At 36.4% G+C, this 14,292-nt stretch overlaps 1 protein-coding gene across 3 annotated transcripts in view; it reads right to left on the bottom strand.

The window, feature by feature from the left end:
• The window catches only part of TMEM135 (transmembrane protein 135), a 251,435-nt gene that overhangs the window by 215,793 nt on the left and 21,350 nt on the right, over positions 1–14,292 (bottom strand). For all 3 annotated transcript variants that reach the window (XM_082340493.1, XM_082340495.1, XM_082340494.1), the window contains exon 2: positions 3–130. In XM_082340493.1, the coding sequence (XP_082196619.1) occupies positions 3–130 (128 nt within the window). The remainder of the gene's footprint in view (positions 1–2; positions 131–14,292) is intronic.

Below are 14,292 nucleotides of genomic sequence, written 5' to 3'. Positions count from 1 at the left end.
ACCTTAAAATGCAAAAGAAAGCCATAAACAAGGCCCCATTAGCAGTCAGAAATGAAGCAGATTGTAGGATCTCAGGGAGCAGTTTGTGTAAATAATAATCTAATTTTCGTTTCCGGAGAATTGCTGCAATCTGGAAAAAACAGAAAAAAAAAAGGCTCTTTTGTTTAATGTAACCAACTTTTCCCACTTAAGTTAGTTCTTATGTGGAAGATCCTGAAATAATAGCATGTATTTAAAAATTAAAGTAAAAACTCTGGTATTTTACTGGCTCCTCTATGAAAATTCAATTTCTGGGACAGAAGACCCTTTAATTTATTGAAAGTATAATGGATAAAATAAACACCTAGAAATTACAACATGGATCATATGATAAATAACCTCCAAACACTGAGATAAATATTTATAATGCCTTAAAAAGTTTTAAACTGGGGCGTCCCTGGTGGCACAGTGGTTAAGAATCTGCCTGCCAATTCAGGGTACACAGGTTCGAGCCCTGGTCCAGGAAGATCCCACATGCTGCGGGGCAACTAAGCCCGTGCGCCACAACTACTGAGCCTGCACTCTAGAGCCCGTGAGCCACAACCACTGAGGCCCACGTGCCTGGAGCCCGTGCTCCGCAACAAGAGAAGCCACCACAGTGAGAAGTCCGCGCATGGCAAGGAAGAGTAGCCCCTGCTTGCAGCAACTAGACAAAGCCCACGCACAGCAACAAAGATGCAACGCAGCCAAAAATAAATAAATAAAATTTTTAAAAAAAAGTTTTAAACTGAAAAATAAAATATATGTTTAAATGGAAAAAATAAAGTACAATCAAATAGAAATTGAATGCTAAAACAAAACTACATTACAGATACTATCAGCCTGGATATTAGAAAACTTCAATGATAAAAACCAGAGAAATTCATTCATTCAGTTTCACTGAGAAGGGGATATGAGCTAGATTAGGAACAACAGTATAATTCTCACACGTCACCAGGAAGAAATGCTTTTCTATCATGATGAAACAATATATCAAAGGAACAAAAGTTAAGGGGACAGAATTAGGGAATGAGGGAGGGAATGTAAGAAAGGGCAAGACTGACTTGAGAAAAGGAAGACCATAGAACTCTGCATTCACTTTTCACCATTCTAGACATAACAGCTTCCCTATCGTCAGGGATCAACAAATCTAATGGCCTCGTCTCAGTTCTTTTCTTATTCTATCCCTTAAAATCCTCTGATAATTTCCTACTTCATTCAATTAAACAAACTGTTATTAAGAATTATGCCATACACAGGAAAAACAACAATGAATAAGATCTAATCCTTGCCTTCAAGGAACATAAAAACTTAATAGGGAAGTAGACATATAAACAATAAACTACAGTAAGGCAGTGTGGTAAATGCTATACTAGAAGAAGAAGAAACTGCTACAGAAATACATATTAGGGAATAACCAAAAAGGAGATGGGACTGGACAGGTAATAATGCCTGGAAGATGGATCTTGACAAATAGGTAAAACGTCGACAAAAGAGAAGTTTCTATGGTTTCTGTGACTTCATTGTTTTCATTCGCCCATTATATCCCTAAGTGCTACTCCTTTGTTAGCATTTCTTCCTCAGATCTCTACTCATTCTATATACAATCTCTCCCACAGCATCACCTATCATGTCAAAGTAGGAATTCCAATATAACCCCTTCTAATTTTTTTTTTTTTTTTAATTTTTGGCTGCATTGGGTCTTTGTTGTTGCACACAGGCTTTCTCTAGTTGCAGCGAGCGGGGGCTACTCTTCATTGTGGTGCGCAGGCTTCTCATTGCGGTGACTTCTTGTTGCGGAGCACAGGCTCTACGTGCACAGGCTTCAGTAGTTGCAGCACATGGGCTCAGCAGTTGCGGCATGTGGGCCCTAGAGCACACAGGCTTCAGTAGTTGTGGGCTCAGTAGTTGTGGCTCGCAGGCTCTAGGGCGCAGGCTCAGTAGTTGTGGCACACAGGCTTAGCTGCTCCGGGCATGTGGCATCTTCCCAGGCCAGGGATCAAACCCATGTCCCCTGGATTGGCAGGCAGATTCTTAACCACTGCACCACCAGGGAAGCCCCTCTCCTAAATTCTTAATGCATACTTCAAATGTCTATTGGACATGTCAATAAAGACATACCACAGACATCAAAAAAAAAGCATGTCCAAAGCAGAACTTATTATACTTCCCAAAAATGCTTTTATTTCTGAGTTTCTAACCTCAAGTAATAGTACCACATCCACCCAATTACTTAGAAACAAAATGTTGGTGTCATTTCAATTACTCCCTGGATCCTCAACCATCTCCTCAGTTCTAATGATCTCCTAGGATCTTCAGGTTTTAGAATGTAATGTGTCTTTCATTTTAGACTCAACAATGGGCAGAATATGGTACTCTGTTATATATTCAAGTAGTTACAGAAAAAAATCCCCTCTGTTCCTGGAAAGGAAAAAACAAAACTGTCCCTATTTGCAGATAACCTGATTGTCTACACAGAAATTCCCAAGCAAGTTACATACAGACACACACACACCTCCTAGAACTCATAATGCAGTTTAGCAAAGGCAAAGGATAAAAGATAAACATACAAAAGTTATTTGTATTTCTATATAAAAAAATGAATACATGGACACCAAAATTTAAATACAATAGCATTTATAACTCCTCAAAAAATGAAATACTTAGGGGAAAATCTACAACACTTGTATAGGACTTGTATACTGAAAGATACACAATGCTGATGGAAGAAATCAAAGAACAGATTAATAAATGTTCATAGATAGGAAGACTCAACATGGTAAAGATGTCAATTTTCCCCCAAAGCAATATACAGGTTTAACACAATTTCTATTACAATTCCAGAAAAGGTTTTGTTGATGCGGACAAGATTATACTGAAATTTATATAGAAAAGCAAAGGAACTATAAGAGCTAAAACAACTTTGAAAAAGTGAATAAAATGGGAGGAATGAGCCTACCCAATTTGAAGACATTATATAGCTACAGCAATCAGGTTTTGTGATACTGGCAAAAGGATAGACAAATACATTAATGAAATAGAATAGAGAACCTAGATATAGATCCACACAAATATATCCAACTGATTTTTGACAAGGTACAATGGCAATCCCATAGAGGAAAAATAGCTATTTCAACAAATGGTGCTGGAGCAAAGATACATCCACAGGCAAAAAAAAAAAAAAAAAAATTAACCTCAGCCAAAGTCTCACAGTTTATACACACTTTATACAAAAATTAATTCTAAATGTATCAGAGACATAAATCTAAAACATAAAACTACAAAACTTTTAGGGGAAAAAAAAATCAGGGAAAATCTTAGGGATCTAAGGCTAGGCAAAAGCGCAATTCATAAAAGGAAAAATTATAAATTACACTTCAGAATTAAAACTTTTTCTCTGTGAAAGACCTGTTAAGAATAAAAACCCTAGCTACAGAATGCAAGAAAATACTTGTAAACTACACAGCCAGCAAACGACTAGTATCTAGAATATAGAAGGAAATCTCAAAACTCAACAGTAAAAAACAATCCAATTAGAAAATACAAATGATATGAACAGATATTTCACCGAAGAGAATATGCAAATGGAAGATAAGCATATTAGCCATTAAGGAAAAGCAAATTAAAACCACAATGAGCTATCACCGTAGAACTGTCAGAATGATCAAATTTTAAAATACTGGAAACACCAAATGCTGACAAGGATGCAGAGAAACTGGATCTCTCATGCACTTGTTGGGGGGAATGTGAAATGGCAAAAGCATTCTGAAAAAGTCTGACAGTTTCTATAAAAACTAAACAAGCAACTATCATATGACCCAGCAATTGCAGTCCCGAATGTTTATCCTAGAAAAATGAAAACGTTATGTTCACCCAAAATTTGTGCACAGATGTTTATAGCAGCTTTGTTTGTAATAGTCAATAAATGGAAACAACTCCTATGTCCTTTAAGAGATGAATGGTTTAAAAAACTGAGGTGTATCCATACCATGCAATACCATTTAGCAATAAACAGGAACAAGCTAGTGATACATGATACAATACTGATGAATTTCCAGAGAATTATGCTGAATGAAAAAAGCCAATCCCAAGACTACATACTATACTATTCCATTTACATAACACATAAAATGACAAATTTATAGAAATTAAGAATAAATTAATGGTGACCAGGGGTTAAGAGGAGGTGGGTAGGTGGGAGGGAAGTGTGTATTGCTATAAAAGGGCACCACAAGGGATCCTTGTGTTGATGGAAATGTCCTGTAATATTGACTATATCAACAGCAATTATTTTGGTTGTGATATTTTACTATCATTTTGCAGGATGATACCACTGGGAGAAACTAGATAAAGAGCAGAGGGAATCTATTATTTCTTACAACTGCATAAGAATCTACAATTATCTCAAAATTAAAAGTTCAATTAAAAAAAAAAGCAGTCACCCACAAAGCCAATGGGCATATGAAATATGCTTAGCATCACTGTATTCAGAAAACTGTACAATAAAATACCACTACACACACACACACACCAGAATGTCTAAAACAAGGAGAAATGATAATGCAAAGCACTGTCGGGAATGAAGTAACTGGAACTTTACACATTGCTGGTGGGAATGTAAAACTGCATACTTACTTCAGGAAACTGTTATTATCTAATGAAACTAAATGCACACTTATCCTATGATCCAGCAGTTTCACTCCTAGGTATATATCCAAGAGAAATAACTGCTTATTTCCATCAAAAGTCATATTCATAACACTATCTGTAATTACAAATACTGCAAAACACCTAAATGTCCATTAACAGTAAGGTAGATAAATTGTACATATTTGCAATATTGGTAAATCATACTGTACAGTCTACTGTAAGAAACACGGAAAATCTGACACAACACATGGGAAGTAACCTAAGACCTTATCAATACTGTGTTGTAACCCAGAGCTTCCAACCAGGGCTTACAAGTGGCCAAAAAACTGATCCTCTCAGCAGTCTGGGTAGCCAGGCCAGGACTAGGGTAACAGAGCAAGGTGATAATCATCTCTGTTTTCCCTAGTGTGCCACACAATTATTATCATTTTCTATGTACATCACAGCATGCTATAGTGTGAAAAAAGATTAGAAGCACTGATCTAACCAAGTAACATAATAGTAACTGTACTAGCCATGTAGGAATTGTAAGGGCACATGCACACATGTATAAAATCATTATCAGACATCATCCAACAATTTCACAAACATCATATTGTATAGCAAAAAATGTTGCAGTGTTCATATGCTTTTGACCAAGTAATTCCATGTCAATAAATTCCTTATGAATTTTCCAAATATGCATACATTTAGCTCAACAATAAAGTATATAATAACACTATGATTAAAATACATATTTGTATTTATTTATTTATATTCATATAGCTTTTGAAGACAATATAATGACCAGGAAAAAAATGAATCAAAATACTTAAAGTGATAAGACAGACTACCAAACAATATTTTCTAATGAACATATGGAACAAACACTAGAACATTATGAACTGGTTATCTTGGTAATAGATTATTTTAATCTTCTTTTTGCTTTTGGGTATTTTCTAGACATTCTGCAACAAACATGTTACATTTATAAAACTGGCAGAAGGGGAATAAGTATGAGAAAGTGTGGATTAATTATTATAGAAAAAGATCTGAATAGAGAATAGAAATAATCAGCATGATAAAGTATAAAATAATCAGGAGATATGATTTTTACTCTTAGTTCTACAATAATGTATATGAATGCTACTTATTTCAATTCTCTTTAGATTTCATCTTTCTCATTTATTAGATAAAGAGGCTGACTTAAATGACACAGGTGACATCAGTAATATGGCAGAATAGCAGTTTCCAGCACTCATCCCCTTGCAGAAACATCAGTTTGAACAAATACTCATGTGCAAAAATACCTTCACAAGAGCTAAGGATTCCAGGTGAGAGATTAAAGCACCCAGGTGGAGTGGAGAAATAAGAAAAGATGCATTGAAGAGGGTATGAAAAATAATCTCATATTACCCACATCAACCAACTTCCAACCCCAGGCAACTCAGCATGCAGAGAGACACCCACCCAAAGGAGGAAGAAGAGTGAAGTGAGCGCCCAACTTCACCACAAACCCCAGCTCCAGGCCTGCCAAGTAAAATCAGGCATCAGGCCAGGCCACACAGATCCAGGATTCAGAAGTGCCCCCATGGACTCAGACTCCAGGCCCACCCCAGTGCCATGCCAAACCCCAAGAAACCAGGCTCCAGGCTTACCCCATGGATCCATTTCAAGCCCCAAACTGAAGCCCCAAACACCAGGCCTGCCCAGGTAGACCCAAGTATAAGGTGCACACCAGTGAACTCAGGCTTCAAGTCCACCCCCAGGCACCAGAGTAGCCTGCCTGAAAACTCCAGCAGCAAACCCATCCACAGACTCCACCAAATGGCTTTCATTGGCTTTCACTGCAGAAGCCCAAGTGTAAAGACTGGAAGAGGTGCCTACTTCTTCAAATGAACAAACACCAAAACAAGGCCACAGAAATACGAATGTTCAGGAAAACATGACACCAACAAAGGAACAAAATAAAGCACGAGTAACCAACCCTAAAGAAATGGAGATCAATGAACTGCCAGACAAAGAATTCAAAATAGTTGTCTTAAAGAACTGCAGTGAGCTGTAAGAGAACACAGATAGACAACTAAAACAAAATCAGGAAAACAATACATGACCAAAATGAGAAGTTAAACAAAGAGATAAAAGGAAGGAAGGAAGGGAGGAAGGGAGGGAGGGAGGGATGCATGAATTCTGGAGCTAAAGAGAACAATGACTAGACTTGATCAAGCCAAAGAAAAAATATCAGTGAGCTCAAGACAGGTCATTTGAAATTACCCAGGCAAAAGAACAAAAGAAAAAATATTGAAAGAAAATGAAGAAAGCCTATGGAAATTATGGGATACCATCAAGGGAATAACTTATGGATTGAGGGAGTCCCAGAACAAGTAAAGAAAAAGGAGCAGAAAGCTTATTTAAAGAAATAATGACTGAAAACTTCCTGAATCTGGAGAGGAAAATGGACATCCAGATCCATGAAGCCCAAAGAATCCCAAACAAATTAATTATAAAGAGATCTATTTCTTCTTTTTCTATTTCTTCTTTTTCTATTTCATTAATTTTGAGAGGATCAATATTCACTAATCCCATTGTGATAATCATTTCATGATGTACGTAAGTCAATCCATTATGCTATACATCTTAAATTTACACACTGCTGGATGTCAATTATTATCTCAATAAAACAGAAAGAAAAAAGAGATCTTCACCTAGACACATTATAATCAAATTCTTAAAAGTCAAAGACAAAAAGAGAATTTTGAAAGCAGTAAGAGGAAAGAAAACTTGCCACATACAAAAGAACCCTCGTGGTGGGGGGGATAAATTGGGAGATTGGGATTGACATATATACACTATTGATACTATGTATAAAGTAGATACCTAATGGGAACCTACTTTATAGCACAGGGAACTCTACTCAGTGCTCTGTAGTGACCTAAATGGGAATGAAATCCAAAAAAGAGGGGACATATGTATACATATAGCTGATTCACTTTGCTGTACAGTAGAAATGAACACAACATTGTAAAGCAACTATACTCCAATAAAAATTTTTTTTAAAAAAGAAAATATTAGCAAATAGAATTTAGCAACACATAAGGAGAATTATATACCATGGCCAAGCGGGCTTTATTCCAGGGATGCAAGGCTGGTTCAATTCATAACAATCAATCAATGTAATTCACTATATTAACAGGCTAAAAAGAAAAATCACATGGTTATATAAATCAATATAAAAGCATCTGACCAAATTCAACACCCATTTATGCCAAAAACTTTCACAAAAATAGGAATAGAAGGCAAATTCATCAAGTTGATAACTACAGCTAATTTCTACTTAATGATGAAAAGACTGAGTGCTCTCTTCCTAACTCTTATCAAAATATCAGCAAGGTTCTTTGTAGATATAGAGATTATTCTAAAGTTTATATGAAAAGGCAGAGGAACTAGAAGATCTACAACAATTTACAGTAGGAAGAATAATGTAGGCAGAATCAGTCTGCCCAATTTCAAGATTTATTATATAACTACAGTAATCAAGACCCATAATAGAAAAACTGAAAAAATTTTCAGAAAAACTGAAAAATCAAACCTTATTAAAATTTAAAACTTCCTTTACAAAGGAAGAAAAGAGGCAGTATCCATATAAAGCGGGTGAAAAGACAAGCTACAGACTGGAGAAAATATTTTCAAACCACATATGCGCAAAAGGACTATGAACTAGAATCTATAAAGAACTCTCAAAATTCAACAGTAAAAAAACAAATAATCGGGGCTTCCCAGGTGGCGCAGTGGTTAAGAATCCACCTGCCAATGCAGGGGACACGGGTTCGAGCCCTGGTAGGGGAAGATCCCACATACCACGGAGCAACTAAGCCTATGCGCCACAACTACTGAGCCTGCACTCTAGATCCTGTGAGCCACAACTACTGAGCCCACATGCCACAACTATTGAAGCCCACGTGCCTAGAGCCCTTGCTCCACAACAAGAGAAGCCACCACAATGAGAAGCCTGCACACTGCAACAAAGAGTAGCCCCTGCTCACTGCAACTAGAGATAGCCCATGAGGAGCAACAAAGACCCAACGCAGCCAAAAATAAATATAAATAAGTAAACAAATTTATTTTTAAAAAAACAAAGGTGATACAACACATTACCAAATGAAGGATAAAAATCATGATCATCTGAGTAGACAGAGATAAAGCATTTGACAAAATTCTATACCCTTTCAAGATAAAAACATCAATAAACCTCATGATAATAAAAGGTCATATATGATAAGTCCACAGCTAACATCAAACGCAACAGTAAAAAAATGAAAGCTTTTCCTTTAAGACCAGAAACAACACAAAGGTGCCCACTCTCACCACTTTTACTCAACTTAGTACAGGAAATCTTAACCAGAGTAACTAGTCAAGAAAAAGAAATAAAAGGTATCCATATCAGAAAGGCAGAAGTAAAATTGTCTCTGTTTGCAGAAAACTCTGAAACCTCTATCAAAAAAAATTAAAACTAATAAATGAATTCAGTAAAGTTGTGGGATACAAAATCAATATACAAAAATCAGCTGCATTTCTATACAGTCACACCAAACAATCTGAAAAAGATACTAAGAAAACAATCCTATTTACAATTATATTATCAATAAAATACTTAGGAATAAATTAAACCAAGGAGGTGAAAGATCTGTACACTGATAACTTTAAAACATTAATGAAAGAAACTGAGTAAGATGCAAATAAGTGGAAAGACAGTCCATGTTCATGGATTGGAAGAATTAATATTGTTAAAATGTCCATACTACTCAATGCCATCTATAGATTCAATGTAATCCCTATCAAAATTCCAAACGCATTTTTCACAGAAATGGAAAAAAACAATCCTAAAACTCATATGGAATCACAAAAAAATGTGACTAGCCAAAGAAATCTTGAGAAAGAAGAACAATGCTGGAGGCAACACACTATACCTGACTTCAAAATATACTACAAAGCTATTGTAATAAAAACAGCAGAGTACCGGCATAAAAACAGACATGTAGACCAAAGGAACAGAATAGAGAGCCTAGAAATAAATTCATGCATTTATGGTCAAAGGATCTTCAACAAAGGTGCCAAGAACACACAACAGGGAAAGGACGGTCTCTTTGATAAATGGTGCTGGGAAAATTGGTTATCCACACGCTGAAGAATGAAACTGGACCCTTATCTTACTCCATATACACAGAACAATTCAGAATCATTAAAGACTTCAATGTAAGACCTGAAACTATAAAACTACTAGAAGAAAACATAGAGAAAAGGCTTCTTGGACTTCCCTGGTGGCACAGTGGTTGAGAATCTGCCTGCTAATGCAGGGGACACAGGTTCGAGCCCTGGTCTGGGAAGATACCACATGCCGCAGAGCGACTAGGCCCGTGAGCCACAATTGCTGAGCTTGCGCGTCTGGAGCCTGTGCTCTGCAACAAGAGAGGCTGCGATAGTGAGAGGCCCACGCACCGCAATGAAGAGTGGCCCCCACTTGCCGCAACTAGAGAAAGCCCTCGCACAGAAACGAAGACCCAATACAGCCATAAAATAAAATAAATAAATAAATAAAATTTTAAAAAAAAAAAAGGCTTCTTGACATTGGTTAGAACAATACTTTTTTGGATATAATTCCACAAGCACAGCAACAAATGCAAAAACAGACAGATGAGATTACATCAAACTAAAAAGCTCCTGCACAGCCAAAAAAAAAAAAAAAAAAGCTATCAACAGAGTGAAGAAACAACCTACAAAATGGAAGAAAATATTTGCAAACTATTTGCAAAATTTGATGAGATTAATATCCAAAATACAGAAGAAACTCAAACAACTCAATAACAAAAAAAAAATAACCATTTTAAAAAAATGAGTAAAGGACCTGAACATACATTTCTCAAAAGAAGACATACAAATGGCCAACAGGTACACAAAAAGATGTTCAACGTCACTAATCATCAGAGAAATGTAAATCAAAACAACGAGCTATCACCACACACCTGTTATAATGGCTACGATCAAAATACAAAAGGTGGTCAGTGTTGGTGAGGATATGGAGAAAAGGAAATCCTTGTGATACACACACACACACACACACACACACACACAAAACGGATTACTCAGCCTTAAAAAAGAAGGAAATACTGTCATTTGGGACAACTTGGATAAAACTGGAGGAAATAATGCTAAGTAAAATAAACCAGGCACAGAAAGACAAATACTTCATGAACTCACTTATATGTGGAATCTAAAAACCCACAGAAGCAGAGCAGAATGATGGTTGCCAGTGGCTGAGGGGGTGGGGGAAAATAAAGAAAGGTTGGTCAAAGGATACAAAGGATACAAAGGTGTAGTTACGTAGTTATATAGGATGAATAAATCTAACAGATCTAATATACAGCACAATGACTATAGTTAGTAACACTGTACTGAATACTGAAAATATGCTAAGAAGGTAGATTTCAGGTGCAACTGAAACATTCATTCACTGTGTTGCCACATTCGTTTTATTGTGGCAGTGTGAAACTGAACCTGCAGTATCTCTGAGGTATGCATGTATATCAAATCATCATGTTGAAAAATAAAAATAAAAGGTCAACACTAAAAATATGACACAGAGTTCTTTTTTCCCTACTTCTAAAATTGTACCCTTTTTTTTTTTTTTTAATAAATGGTACTAAAGGAACTGGATACCTGTGTAGAACAAAAAAATTAACTTTGACTCCTTCCTCACACTATACACAAAAGTTAATCTGAGATGGATCATAGACTTAAATTTGCAAAATATAAACAATAAAGTATCTAGAAGAAAACATAGACAAATATCTTTATGAACATTCCAGGCATAAGTCAAAAGTCAGAGACGGCATTAAGCATAGTTCATGAGGGCAAATGTGGAGACTGACCTGACTAACACAAAGGCTATAGACTGAAGATTGATGCAAAATTATAATGACAGGCCCCCAATTTAGGAGTTTCCCTTTACAAAAATATCACTATTAAACATCTATCAGGCCTATGTACATTTCATCTAATTCCTTTATTCTCCCTTATCTCTTTCCCCATGTGATTAATGCTGCATATTTGCCACACAAATGGTTGACTGGTATGGGGATTGCATGACTATGGAACAGAACACAGCTAACTGGCCCTCAAAGGGGCTGACCCCACGATCTTAGCCTTAGTATCAAACTTTAATTTAGCGGTCTTTGTTAGCCCCAGAGCTTGATCATTAACTCTCCTAGAAGACTATTTCTAGAGGGTCTAACAAATCTAGATTTTTGGAAAATAAAAGTTTCCAATAAGAAAGAGTTGATTTTATGTTTTATTTATTTAATCACCAGCAAACAATGATTTCTTTAAAGCAGGTTCTCTCAACCTCGACACTACCTACATTTTGAGCCAGATAATTTGCTGCTGTGGAGGGCTATCCTACGCATTACAGGATGTTTAGCAGCAACCCTGGCTTCTATTCCATAATGCCAGTACCATACCCTGAGCTGTGACAACCAAAAATGTCTCCAGGGAGTACCAAGTGTCTCCTAGAAGGCAAAATTACCTTATTGAGAACAACTGCTTTAAAGAAAACAGCATAATGAATTTACATTTTTAAAATATTAACAGAATAGTTACTTTATTTAACAAACACTTGTAACACTTACTATGTGCCAGGCACTGTTCTAAACACTATACAAATGTTAACTCAATCCTCATTAACAGTCTATGAGATGGACATGGTTCCCACTTTAGAGATAAGAAAACATGGGCACAAAGAGATATGTTGCCCAAAGTCACACAATGAATAAGTAGGAAAGCAGGGACTGAACACAGGTAAGTGGATCCAGAGTCCATGCTCTTAATCATGATACCTGACACTAAAGTCTGACATTCTAAATGAGGGGACATATCACTTATCCATTGTGCATGTTACAGAAAAAAGACTTGTGTCTTACTATCCCCTATCGGAATTCAGGCTGCCCATCCTGAAAGAAAAAATACTAAAATATAGGGAAAACAGAACTGAGATATATATATATATATATTTTAAAACCTCATAAAATATTCATAAATTTGGTATATACATATACTAGTTATGTAACCTGGGGGAAGACTAACTAAGGCACCATGATGATTCCAGGGCTGGAAATTACATTCCCAGTCTACAAGAGCTAAAAATGAAAGAAGACGGAAACACAATGTTCACAACACTAAGTCAGCAAATAAAAAGAACTAATCTCAACAGAAGAAAGTGGAACCAACCAGCTGTGCATCTAACTTTACTCTGATTTCCTTCTCCTTCCAAGACCTCAGTACTTTTTAAATAAATGAGATAATAGATATAAGTACTCAGCAGAATTAGCACACAGAAGGCACTTAAAATATATGTTTCCTTCTCTCTGCACAATGGCTCCCTGCTCTAATCCCAGTTCTTTTTTGTGCTGTGCAGCTTTGTTCTATTAAGTGTTTTGAAGACATTTCTGTCTCTAGTAAATCAAGATGTTTGAAAAAATTAATGGAAATTAAAATAACTATAGAAGAAGTTAAGTGGTCCTCGTGAGACTCAAAACTAAACCACGTTTTTATAGCACCGACTGATTCAAAATAAAAACAGAACTTCAATGAACAGAACTAAAGTAGAATATTCATCTCTGGTCGGAAGACTTCCTCTATTTTCTCTCTAACAAATTTCAAAACCCTTTTAAAAGAATAAGACCTCATTTTTAAAAAATATTTAGCATAATAAGGGAGGTTGAATTACTTTGTTGTCACATACAAATTTATACTGCATGTGCTGGTTAATTTTGTGTCAACTTGACTGGGTCACAGGGTTGCCAAACATTCTGGGTGTGACTGTGAAGGTGTTTCTGGAAGAAATTAACATTTTCAGTATACTGGGTAAAGCAGATTACCCTCCCTAATGTGGGTGGGCCTCATCCAATGAACTGAAGATCTAAATAGAACAAAACAGCTAAGTAAGAGGGAACTCCTCCTGCCTGCATGCCTTCAAGCCGGGACACTGTAGTCTTTTCCCACCTCAGACCCAGAATAAAACATCCACTAGGCTTGGGTGAAAGCCTACTGGCTTTTGGACTGGAGCTTAGGTTACTGGCTTTCCTTGTTCTCAGGCCTTAGGATATGGACTATACGGAACTACAGCTTGCCAACTATAGATCTTGGAATCTCTCAGCCTCTATAACTGTGTGAGCCAATTCCTTATAAGAGGTCAGTCTGTCTGTCTGCCTCTCTCTCTCAATATATATTGTATGTGTGTGTGACACACACCACACACTCTCTCACATACAACACACACACCCATTCTCACACACACATACACACACATGCACACACCCTTCAGGTTCTGTGTCTCTGGAGAACCCTAACAAATACACTGCATTTAAATTGCTGCCAACACTTTTATTTTTAAGGTTAAAACTATTTTTAAGCTACAAAAGCCAAATTTAAATTCTAAAACAAAAAGACAAGGAACCAAGTATCACAGACCAATATTTACATATCTTTTTGCAGTTTTCAAAGCTTTCACGTATGTACTATCTCATATGACTACCACAGCCTATCATGAAGTAGTTAAGACAGGACTATCATCTACTTATACATGAGGAAACT

This window comes from Balaenoptera borealis (assembly GCF_965194805.1).
Source record: "Balaenoptera borealis genome assembly, chromosome: 11".
Taxonomy (NCBI): domain Eukaryota; kingdom Metazoa; phylum Chordata; class Mammalia; order Artiodactyla; family Balaenopteridae; genus Balaenoptera; species Balaenoptera borealis.
This window is presented reverse-complemented; position numbering and strand designations above follow the sequence as displayed.